This window comes from Poecile atricapillus, chromosome Z (genome assembly GCF_030490865.1).
Source record: "Poecile atricapillus isolate bPoeAtr1 chromosome Z, bPoeAtr1.hap1, whole genome shotgun sequence".
Lineage (NCBI taxonomy): Eukaryota > Metazoa > Chordata > Aves > Passeriformes > Paridae > Poecile > Poecile atricapillus.
The window spans coordinates 14,798,642-14,811,710 of NC_081289.1; the positions used below are offsets into that span (position 1 = coordinate 14,798,642).

Consider the following 13,069-nt stretch of genomic DNA (forward strand, 5'->3'; position numbering starts at 1 on the left):
ATATTAAACTTTTTATAATTTATTAAGAAAGTGAAACTCGTTTTTCACAACTTGTTTAGACTGCCCTATTAATGGGACGCTTGTCCAAGGAAAAACAGTTTTATATGTCAGCATGGAGTCACTGGTAGATTATCACAATCTTTTTAGTTCAGATCACTTTCAAAATAAGTCTGTTAAATGAAAAATTAAACCAAAAGCTTGAGTAAGTTATGTAGCATGAAGATAAGTTTAGGGGTGTTAAAAGCTATGAGCAAGTATACAGGAATTCAGTTATTAAAGATATTCTAGGGCACATAAAACAGAATTAGTTAAAACTAGAAGGTTCTATTATGGGATTATATTTGCCAGAGAGACAGATTTTATACCTTTTTTTGCTTTCATTGAGCAAGAACAGTGGTAGTGCTTTTGGCAAGTACCTGTAAAACTAAATTTTGAAATTTAGCCTCAGATTTTAAAGCTCCCTTAAGCTAGGACCAAACAACCAAATGCTGCCATTTCAATGGCAGATAACATATTTTGTGGGTAACTGTAGCAGAATATAGCTACGTTATTTATGTTTGTTCATTATGCAATTCAAATCCAACCCATTTAAATAGTCCTATACAGATAAGTGGAATTGTGTATATCACAGAACCACAGAATGGCCTGGGTTGGAAGGAGATCATCTTATTCCAACCGCTTGCCATGGGCAGGGACACCTTCCACAATCTCAGGCTGCCCCATCCAACCTGCCCTTCCAGGGATGGGGCAGCCACAGTGTCTCTGGGCAACCTGTGCTAGGGCCTCACCACCCTCACAGGAAACAATTTCTTCACAATATCCAAGCTAAGCCTATTCTTTGTCAGTTCAAAGCCATTACCCCTTGTCCTTTCACTCCAGACCCTTGTAAATAGCACCTGATATCTTGTGTGTTTTCCAAGGAGCACATCCCTGGTAAACTCTGCTCACCTACATGGATCTCCTGAGTCACTAGAAAGGAGGAGGAACAAAGACCTTGAGGTAGTCCCTGTTCCTAGTAGGGTAATGCTGGATAAAGACAGATTTAACCTCTCTGAACCCAGGGGAGGGAAGAACTTGTGCCACCCTGAGTGACCCAACCTTTGAGTGGCCCATCCTAACACCCCAAGGAATCAAGACTACCAATAAAAAAATTTTAGCCTTGAAGAAAATTCAGGTCTAGAAAGGACAAAGGAGGTCATTACAATGGAAAAAGAATAAATGTAAGTCAATGAGAGCATTTTGATATGTCTGGTGGAGAGGAATAAAAGAGGAAAATGTCCAGGATCTTCTGGCACATCTCTGGATCAAGAGTCCTGTGATTACAAATGTTATCACACATCTTTACCAACTTCTTGGAAAGCGAAGACATTTTCACCTGACTTTGTTCTTACTGTTTACAACTTTAAACATGTTTAAAGTGTGCCTTCGTGTGTAATCTTTTGGTGGAGCAATAACTGGTACTAAACAGTTTCCCCAAAGACCTGAGGGACATCATTCATTCTTCAGCATTCCTTCCCCAACTATCCTAATGAAATTCTCATCCTCCTAAACACAGGACTTAAATATAACATTGAAAGGATTTGTTTAGAAGAGCAGGGCTAGCCAAGGATAATTAAATAATTAGTAAGAATTTAATGAAGGTCAGGGAAGTTTCATTGGAAAGAGTAATGAAAAGTAATGAAAAAGGTTAATGAAAAAGCATAAAAAGAATTTTAAAAATATTTGGAAACATGGACCCAACAGGAAAATTAGAATTGTTGTGGGAAAAATGTGGGATAATGCATCTGGAGAAAATAATCCAAACGAAAGATCTCATTGGCACAAGAAACTTGAATATGCAGAAAGGAGAAATTTGAAACAAAACAAAATACTGTAGCTACAAATTCCCCTTTTAACAATGCTGGACACTTTCTCCTGAGAGGGCTACAGTTATTTTATTAGTCTCCTCTTTGAGGATTTTAGCAAACAAAAATATCTTATGCTTTGTGGTTTAGTAGATTAAAACTATTAAAACTTCAGAAAAAGGAGTCTGCTCCTATCATTTGCAAGGTAGAAGACAAGGTGAAACCATCAAATTGATCAGATCAAAATTAATTTTAAAACCATGATAGAGAAAACAAAATTAAACCAAGCTAGGTGAGAATGGAATGTATCTGTAATCATATTTAATGTCACCAAGTCAGCTTGCTTTTTAATTTTGTTTAATTCTCTTTTACTCAATCTACCTTCATGATTAATTTGTCTTAACTTAGCAGTAATCCACAGTGACCTCAAAGAGTTCCCTTAAGGGTTTCATTTACAGGGTTTTTTTAAACTCATCAAATAGCAAAAGAAAGACTCACACTTTGGGAATTAGTTTGCAAATAAACTAAAATAGTTGGCAAACATTTTACAGAGCACAGGATTTTAAGTTGATGTTCCTGAGGAAGACAGTCATCCAAGTTCCTCCCTGTTATAATGAAACACTGTAACAGCTTGACTATTTGAAAAATACCAAAACCAATGAGTGAAGATTCCTTGGCATTTCAGTTAATGCAGACTATCTATTTGACTTCCAAGTTCTTGCCCAAATTCTAAAATTTCATCTTTCGTAATTGCATTTCTATTTCAGTTTGCACAGGATCATTGGCAAAATTATGAAAAATCTCTTCCACCCAAAAAAATGAAAGCAGAAACATCCTGGAAATACAATTTCTGAAGATTCATGGGAAGGCAAGAGTTTCTACTGCCCATGTCATTAATCAGAGTCCATCTGTACTTCTTCATCAAGCAGAAGAGGGTATGGATTCTCCCACCTCTATTCCTGATTTATTGATGGCCATATTCCTTATTACACACTCTGAAACAGAATGATATACACAACCTCTTTCATTGGGTAACACAGTCACACATCTGTGGCAAGGCACATTGGGTGGAGGAATTTCAGGAAGAATTCCTTCCTTCACTGAAAGCGGTGTAAAAGCACTGGAATGGGCTGCTCATGGTGCAGACTCACCATCCCAGGAGGTGTCCAGGGAATGACTGGACATGGGACTCAGTGCTCTGGTCTAGGTGATAAGGTGAGGATTAGTCAAAGGCTGAACTTGATAATCTTGGAGGTCCTTTCCAACCTAAATGATTCTGTGTTTCTGTGTGTGTTTATGCACAGTGTTCCTAAGACTTTGTCTGCTCTCATGGTTCTGGTCTTGAGTTTTTTTCTTTCCCTCTCCCATTTGTTTATCAGATGCTCTATTGTTTTTCAATCCAATTATCTGTTTTCCACTTGGTACCCAATGCTTGCCATTCTTTTTGTGGATTTCAGGTGTCCAAACACAAATTCACTAAGTCTGTACAGCTGCCAGCTGCAAAGATGCATAGAAGCCTTAGGAAGTCTGCTTTCTCAGACTGCCGTTGTCAACATATTTACAAATAAATGGACTAAATTAATATCTCGTGTGACTCTTTTGAAGCAAGAGATTTGGCCCAGTGTGTTTAAAGAAAGCAATTTATTGAAAGCTTTATGGTCAATATCCACAAAAATTGTACCAAAGGCATTTATTTCGATATAACTCTCACAAAGTACTTCTCAGCTCTTCAAATTTATGGTTGTTTTTTTCCCTGCTTTTGTTCTGTAACTTCCCCTCCTGAAAAGACTGACAATCAGTAACTTAACTCCATCTAGTCTTAAAACTCTTAAAACTCCTGAGCTTCTTCCTTGTCCCTTTCTTGCTTTCTTAAGTGATCCCACTTCTGGTTCCTTCTGGCCTAACCTGATCAGACACAATCCTCCCTTTTCCAACATAATTTTCAACACATCACTGAAACCTGATGCCAGCAACTTTCTACAGACAAATTTATCCTCATCTTTATGAATCTTATGAATAAAAGGTGAACAAAACCTGATCTAGCTTTTGGGGCTTTGCTGAAGTACCAAGAACTGACAGAATCATGACAACACAGTGTATGATTTTCTGCTTAAGATGTCATGTCAAGAGACATGTCCATTATTCTTCAAAAAAGACCTGGATCAATGAGAAAATGCCCCGAAAGGAACAAGAACAAAGAGATACATAGAAAATCCCTCCAGTACCTCCAGCCTACAAGAAAGACGAAGAAAGAGACTCTTGAGAAGAGCCTGGAGTGACAGGACAAGGAGGAATTGCTTCACACTGACAGAGAGCAAGTTTAGACTGGATACTGGGAAGAAATTCTTCCCTGTGAGGGTGGTGAGGCCCTGACACAGGTTTCTAGAGAAGCTGTGGCTGCCCCATCTCTGGAAGTGTCCAAGGCCAGGCTGGATGGGGCTCTGAGAAACCTGGGATAGTGGAAAATGTCCCTGCCCTTGGCAGAAGCGTGGAACAAGATGATATTTAAGGTCCCTTCTAATCCAAAGCATTCTGTGGTTCTATAAGTCTCAGAAAATGTTTAGGAACTAAGACTGAAAGAACAGAGACTTGTTCATCTTAAACAAATAAGGGTGACAGATATTGTGTGATAAAATTATATTGTACTGAATTATGTTTAAAAGAGGACAGAAGTAATCCCTCTCTAGATCTTTGAAAGACAAAATAATAAAAAAAGAAGAGAGAAAAAAATTAGCATGCAACGAGATTTAAAAACCTAGGAAAAGCTTGTTAGCAGTACAGATAGAGAAGCAGTAGAGTAGATTACCTAGGGAGGAATTGAAATCTCCACTGCTGGATTCATTTAAGAACAAATTAGACAAATATCTCTTCATAATGATCTAGGTAGAGTTGGTCCTACAATGCACACAGGATGGCCCCTCAAGGTCCATTCCAGTCTTATTTTATGATTCTAAGTTCCTAATTCTTCAGCTTTTGCTGAAATTTGTCTGGCACTCCTTCATTTGGAAACAAGGGATTCTGGCTGATCCCTGTTCATGGTCAGTTCCTGTCCACAGACTTTTACCACTTCAGGCCTCTTCATCACATGACCTCACAAACCTATAGGTTCTTTTACAGCATTTTGCAAATAAGAAGATAAACATGAAGATTTTGTACTGGGAGTGATGAACTTGAATCACAGAATCACAAGGTTGAAAGAGACCTTCAAGATCATCGAGTCCAACCCAGCCCTAACACCTCAACTAGACCATGGCATCAAGTGCCACATCTAGTCTGTTTTTAAACACATCCAGGGATGGTGACTCCACCACCCCCTAGGTAGTCCATTCCATACTTTATCACTCTCTCAGTGAAAAACTTTTGCCTAATATCCAACCTAAATTTCCCTTGGCTCAGCTTCAGACTGTGTCCTCTCGTTCTTGTTCAGTTGCTGCGTGGAGAAAGAGACCTACACCCACCTCTCAGGATGTTGTAGAGAGTGATAAGGTTACCTCTGAGTCTCCTTTTCTCCAAAATAAACAACTCCAGCTCCCTCAGCGGTTCCTCACAGGGTTCGTGTCCCAAGCCCCTCACCAGCCTCGTTGCCTCCTCTGGACGCGCTCAAGCGTCTCAACATCCTTCCTGAACTGAGAGGCCAGAACTGGACACAGCACTCATGGAGCGGCCTCACCAGTGCTGAGCACAGGGGGAGAATGACCTCCCTGCTCCTGCTGGCCACACTACTCCTGATCCAGGCCAGGATGCCATTGGCCTTCTTGGCCACCATGGCACACTGCTGGCTTATGTCCAGCAGGCTGTCAGCAGCACCCCAGGTCCCTTTCGGCCTGGGCACTGTCCAGCCACACTGTCCCCAGCCTGTAGCGCTGCAGGGGGTTATTGTGGCCAAAATGCAGGACTTGGCACTTGGACCTATTGAACTTCATCTTACTGGACTCTGCCCATCCATCCAACCGTTCCAAGTCTCTCTGCAGAGCCCTCCTACCTTCCAATAGATCAACACACACTCCCAGCTTAGTGTCATCTGAAAATTTACTAGTGAAAGACTCAACCCTCATCCATGTCATCAATAAAAATACTGAACAGAACTGGCCCCGGCACAGACCCTTGAGGGACACCACTGGTGACTGGCTGCCAGCTGGATGCAGCACCATTCACCACCACTCCCTGGGCCTGACCATCCAGCCAGTTCTTAACCCAGCAAAGAGTGCTCCTGTCCAAGCCAAGGGCTGCCAGCTTTTCCAGGAGTGTGCTGTGGGAGACAGTGTCAGAGGCCTTGCTGCAGGCCAACTAGGCAACATCCACAGCCTTTCCAGCATCCACCAGGCAGTCACCTGGTCTGAGAGGTCTCTAAAAGGAGACCAGGTTGGTCAAACACAACCTACCTCTCCTAAAGCTATGCTGGCTGGGTCTGATCTGTCCATGATGACACTCAGTATAAACTGCTCTATTACCTTACCAGGTACTGAGGTCAGGCTGACTGGCCTATAATTACCAGGATCCTCTTTCCCACCCTTTTTGTGAATGGGTGTCACATTGCCCAGCTTCTAGACATCTGGAACCTCACCAGTGAGCAAAAATTGCTGATGGTACTGTGACCTGTGGCTGTCATCACCATGTGGGAACTGACAATGGTCAAACAAGAGATTTTTAGGCTTCAGGCATTAGCCTGAGCCTGTGTGAAATTAAGTAGCTCAACTTTCTCACTCTGGACTGAGAAATCATAAGGAGGAATCCAAACAGTCCTTGGAGAAGGAAAACAACCTTTGCTGGTGTTGTCACCTTGTTTACTTGCAAGAAATGGTCAAGGGGTGGTGTTCTTAGGTGTCCAATGATGGTGATGTGTTAGTTTCATGACCAATAAGAGGTTTACCTTCTGGGACCTTCTCGTAACTGTTTTTAAAAGAATATCTGGAAGAATAAAACTTGTTCGCTTTTGCAACCAAAGTGAGAGAATCTGTTTTGTCACTTCGCCATTCCTAATACAGTGCAACATCATCACAAGGAATTCTTGTTACACATAATGAAGTAACATGACAAGATATTTTGTTAGGAGAAGAGATTACAGGTGACCTCACTCCTGATGAGTCACAGCGATATCCAATAAAGTGTGATAAAGGGGGTGGGTTTGCTGTGCAGGGGAGGAGCTTGAGAAAGGATGCTGAGGAAGAAGGAACAATTCAGAAGGACTGGACAAACGTCAGAAGGAACTGCCGCTGTAAAGGATCTGCTGAGATCAGTGTCTGCAGATGGATTCTGGGTCTGCAGATGAAGCCTGCTGTTAGAACCTGCAAAATTCTAACTAGATAAAACTAGGCTTTTTCTAGGTAAAAGCCTGCAGTCAGGCTGCAAGGCAATACCTGAAGTCATAGTCAAGCAGGAAATACCTGCAGTCTGCAAGGGAAACCTGCAGTGAGAGCTTACTGTAGTGAATAGTTGGAGTCAGATGGCTGAATTGTGAAGAGGAATAAACCAGGGCCCTTTTCATGCTGTGATAAACAAGCTATGATAAACTCTCATTCCTGCACTCTAAAGATAGGGCTGCTGCAACAATATTTATTCAGTGTCATTGTGTTACTGCACACTATACAATGCCATATGGACATTCTCAGTAAAACATAATCTGCACTTACCTTATAATGCTTTTCAACATTCATTATTAACTTCAGAGTGATGAACAGTAAGATATAGGTGAGGATTTCCTAAATAAACATTGATACTCAAAACTGTATCAGTTACAGTCCTTATCTAAACACAGCTACAAACTCCATTGGGCTGGAGAACACTCATAAGAAATCTATACATCAATACTTATATAATATGCATCTATAGAATAAATAACACAGTAAATTAGCCCAGGGAGAGGAGACTTACTTCTTCTTCTTCCAGTCCAGTTAGATCCCAGAAGTAACTCAATCTCATCTGCAAACGCTTCCATTGTTCAAGGAACATGGTAGCTTTAAAAGAAATTAAACAATTTTAAAAATAATAAATCCAAAGCCTTGTGGCACACATTTGTGTTACTTATAAGCTTCAACTGATATTTGAATCACATTATGCTAGACCCCTTAAAATTAAGTACTAAGAAGCAAACTCATGCCCAATTTTAAAGAAAGAATTCAAGCAATACATGCAAACAATAACTACTGTCTTTTAAAAACAAAATACAGAAAGATGGAACATGAGCTGTCCAGAACGACTGTTCTTGTCAGGGAATGGAACTGAGCCCATAACTGCAGATATCCATGGAAGACATCATCTCTCTTAATTCATCATGAAGCATTCTGAGGCAGGTTTAGACTGCTACTGAAAAAAATAGGATCCCCAAAATGATGTAGAAAAATATATTTTTAAACATATTACCAATGGTGTAGTTAAATTCTTTTGTCCTTCACAGACATGGTGATTTTGCCCTAAAGGAATGGCCCCTGGTTCAAGCTCCTGCTTCTCCATTTTTTACTAATAAGAAAGAACAGATGTTTTACTGTTGTCTCGTATTTATAGTCTCCTGGCTGTCTCTCATAATTGCTGTTTCCTCAGTATAGCCCTTTTCCTAGTTGCTCATAATTTATGGACTTACGGATTTATTAGAAATAGCACATATAAATCTTGGGTTGTGGACACATATTTTCAGATAACAATGTCAATACTAAACCAGTTGATGCCAATTAAAAACACCTAAACTCTACCAATAAAAGTTATACCTATAAACAGCTGTGGGCACTGTTTCCATTTTCTTATGCTTCACCTCACTTCCAGTGCGTGAAAAGGGTATTGTAAAAACACTGTTAGATCACAGCAGTGTTTACATCACCTTGAACATCTTGTAGATAGCCCCACAAGGCAGACAACAGTGGAGAATAAGAGCAGCTTCCCTTGACTGCATCTACACTGTCAGATAACACTGAGAAAAGTGGGAACTCTGTGAAAATAACCTGGCTCTTACAAGTTATAATCTATCCCAACAGTTAGATGCAAATGTTTTCTTCACAGATATCATCCCATCATATAAGAAATAAATATCATTATTTCGGCAGCACACCGAAAGCAAATCCAGACATTAAGCAACTGAGTTGCTATCTGTGTTCCTCCCTTACAGGAGAGAGAACATATAAAAGCTTTATTTAGCATGTTTTGAAAACTCAAGGGTTTTTAGATATCCTAAATACAAAAACATTTGGTTATTTTATAGGGTGCTATTACTCATTCCATTCTTTCCTGTTACACAAAAACTCAGCTCCACATTTAGCTCTGTAGGAACGTACTTGGCTTGATGCAACAGCTAATCTGAAATCAGCACATCTGCACTGACTTACACCAGCAGAAAAATTAAACTGACACAGAGCAGGTTTGGATTGGATATTAGGAAGAAATTCTTCCCCAGGAGGATGGTGAGGCCCTGGCACAGGTTGCCCAGAGCAGCTGTGGCTGCCCCATCCCTGGAAGTGTTCCAGGCTGTGCTGGAAGTGGCTCTAAGCAACCTGGGATAGTGGAAGGTGTCCCGACCCATGGCAGGGGAACTGACTGATCTTCAAGGTTCATTCCAACCCAAACCATTCTGTGATTCTGTAAAACTTCTAAATAAAGGCATCTGACAGTGAAATTGAGCACCAGGACACCAGTGAAATCAAGCCCAGTCAGCCAGACATTACTATAAATATGGACAGTTTCAGCAAGACTGCTGGAATCACAAAGACACTTCACGAGGAATCAGGATCAGCTACTAAAAGCATGATTCCTTTTGAGATATTAACCTTAGGAAGCCTTCTGCTATCTAAAGAATGAGAGAAGACAAGCAAGACCAAAGAATTCGTGTGCCCAATGCCCTCATGAAATGAAGCCGGCCCAGATCACCATAGTTTGCTCTTTCAAATATACAACTGGAGTAAGTGCATGAGTGAGCTCTGCCATTCAACAGATTGAGCTCTAGATTTAACCAGCATAGTCTCTAATAGTAGGGCAGCAAAATTTGGTGTAATCTAATACTTCATAGGCAAGCTGGGCAGAATTAGTAAAGGTTCTATTATTTCGCTTTGCTGCTCTTTGTGTATGCCGGCTGCATTTTCTTGAACTGACAAGCTCAGTTATCACGGGTTAGAGAAGAACAGACTTTTCCAATCTGCAGGAAACATTTTTTGGAGGAGAGATACCACTCTGAAAGAATTTTTTTTATTCTTACATGCCTTTTTTTAAAAGCAATGCATATAGAACTTTTTGTCCTGTACTCTTCCATAGCAGATTCTACTAATTTGTCTTAGTGCAAGGATATATCAACATTTTCTTTTTCACATTGCATTGCTGATACTAAAATACAATTCTTCTGGATGTTCAGTGGCAATTGTCATTTGCATGGATGCCAATTTACAGTAATGTTTCTCTGTTGGAAAATGATATTTTATTTATCTTAAGCTTCAGAGCAGGAGGTGACACTTAATCTGCCAGTCTACCCTTTAATCTGAAGTAGTAAAATAAATTATTCTGAGAGCCTATATATTCATCCTCTTTTTTCTATTTCTCATAGAAATAATTCCCATAATTCTCACATATACTCTAATGTTTGCTCTATGGCTTCCAGGAACTGGTAAACAAATGCTTCTTGCTTCCATGATGTGTTCTGTCTGCAAGCTCCTTAAAAACTTTCTGCTGTCCTCACCCAATGCCAACCCACCAATCAGTCCTTTCTAAAACAATCTGTAAAATCATAATAGGCTTGCAAAGAATGGTTGCTGGGGATGGCTATAACACAATAACATATTTGCTCAGTTTCATATTAAGTATGATAATTTCATTTTGGGAACAATGAATAGGGAAATAAAAAATCATTTCACAGTAGCAATAACACATTTAACTTTCATAATAAACAAACTCTAGAGTAAAGGAGAGCATAACACCAGCAATAATTCATGCAAGCACAATACACACACTTTTCAGGGCAGAAGTAAGGCCAGAAACAATAAAAGTAATACTACAACGCATTCATTTATGTTTATGAAGTGTTTTGATATCCTCATGGAGACAGGGATATTTGCCATTAAAGAAAAGCAAGTTTTTTTAAATGGGATATTCTAAAATATATTACAATTAAAATGATAATAGTCCCATTGCTCTTGGAATCCCATAAAGTTTTGATAAAATTATGTGACTGAGTTGTCCCACAAGGAAGTGGGACTGTGCTTAAATTAGACTCTTTCAGTTGTCTGCACCATACCAATTCTCAAATACATTCTGGCCCCAAATGCAGAAGTTGTTAAAAGGGTGTGACATGTTGATGAAAAATGAAAAAAAATTTGCAAATGCATGGCAAAGTTTAGAAGTGCCATTAATGGCACAATTCCCTTCATGGAGAAAATGGCCTCAAGATGTGCCAGGGGAGGTTAAGTTTGGACATCAGGAAGAATTTCTTCCCATTGGCATTAGAAGGGGCTGCCCAGGGAGGTGGTAGAGCCACCATCCCTGGAGATGTTCAATAAGCAACTGAACATGGCACTCAGTGCTCTGGTTGACAAGGCAGAGATCAGTCAAAGGCTGGTCTTGATCTTGTAGGTCTTTTCCAGACATGATGACTCTATGATTTTAAACATGGAAGTAAAGGAAGAAAGAACATTTTTTCTTCCCTGAGCTACACAACTCCATTCATTTCAAAACCTGCTGTTGACAGTGATACTGCTTTCACCAGTCTCCACCCAGACAGATCTCCCTGGCCCAGCTTCCAAAAGCCATAGAGATCACATTCAATTCAAAGAACATTTTGTTGTTTTGTGAAGAGTCCAAATGGCACTGTTAACTTACAAAGCAATACTCACCCCAGAGAGCCATAAAGATGGAGAAGAAAACTGTGGCAGGGTTGTCAAACAAGTGACTTGCTCGAGCAGTGGCACAGGCAGAGCTGAGGTTCCAGTAATCACAGAATTTGTCACACAGGGGGCACATGGTGAAGGCATTGCGTTGGTCACACATCTCTTTGCTGTGACAGACAAGGGCACAGGTTCCTCTGAGTATTCCAGCTCAGAAACTATGGATGTGCAGTAGTAATATTACAAGCTGTCTGCAATATATGTGGCCTGCACTTGCAGAGAACAGGAGCTGTGTGTTTCTTCAAGGTTTATTGCCATGGATAGTAATTTTTTTAAATCCTTACAGGGACCTTACCAACAGGAAAATGATACAACAGTCAACCAGAATGATCACTGCACTGTATTAGTGAGTTAAGGAAGACAACATCACTGAAGTCTGAGGTTAACCACACTTAAAACAAAATTCAAACACAAAAGTGGAGTTTGCATCTCTGCAGTCAGTTACGTGATTTGATACAGATCAGATATAAATCACTGAAAAGAAAGATTGAAGGGGTCACAAAGGAAATTCAGTGTTGTTGTCAAAATACACATATTTTTAATATGGTGGCACAAAAATATGGGAGAAGAGGTTTTTTTAGAGATTTTAAAATCTTTACTGTAAGGTTGTTACTTTGATTCTTGGTCTTATTTGCTACGTATGTATTCAGTTTCTAAAAATCTTTGAGAAAAACATTATCAGTATCACTTGAACAGGCCAAGCACTTCTTATCAGGGCTGAGAATCCTTTCAGTATTTTCCATAAAGTTTGGATATGAAAGCCTTTCATACCTGCACAGTCTCACTTAGGTGAACTGAGTAATACAAAGCTCAAATATCCTTGCCAGGATCATGAGCTGAGTTGCCACATTGTTTCAATGATATGTGATTATGATTGTTCCTATACAGACCATCCTGAAATAGGTTTTTTCTTACAATTTTAAATGAAAAAAGGACGATGCAAGCTCTATTATTAATATGTTTATATTATATAGTTTGAAAAGCATGCAGCTGTTTCCAGCTCTCATGCTGTTACAGTAATTCACTATTTCAAAAGGCAGCAGAGGGTGCTGCAGATACATCTCAGCCATAAATCTCACTGGAGTTAAAATGTTAGCAGAAGCTTTCACCCCAACAAGCACCAAGATTTATTCAGATCAAGCTAACAAAACAGAACCTGCCTCTGATGTGGTGCTATTCATCATCTACCTATCAGTAACCTTGTCCTACTGATTTCAAAAGCTGTCAGTTCAGGGACTGTCATGAGTGATCAGCATACAAGTACTTCAGTATCCTGCCTCCATCAGAAGTCAGCCATAGATAACACAGAGGATTTTTTTTATTTTTTTCACTGTGAAGCAGACATCAACATCATGGTGTCACTTTGGTAGTTTT

The 13,069-nt window shown here is 39.9% G+C and overlaps 1 protein-coding gene across 1 annotated transcript in view; it reads right to left on the reverse strand.

Moving 5' to 3' along the window:
• The window catches only part of LOC131572702 (anoctamin-2-like), a 158,407-nt gene that overhangs the window by 85,811 nt on the left and 59,527 nt on the right, over positions 1-13,069 (reverse strand). The window contains exons 12-13 of the mRNA XM_058825985.1: positions 11,645-11,805; positions 7,716-7,798 (exon numbers count right to left, since the gene is read on the reverse strand). Of these exons, the coding sequence (XP_058681968.1) occupies positions 7,716-7,798; positions 11,645-11,805 (244 nt within the window). The remainder of the gene's footprint in view (positions 1-7,715; positions 7,799-11,644; positions 11,806-13,069) is intronic.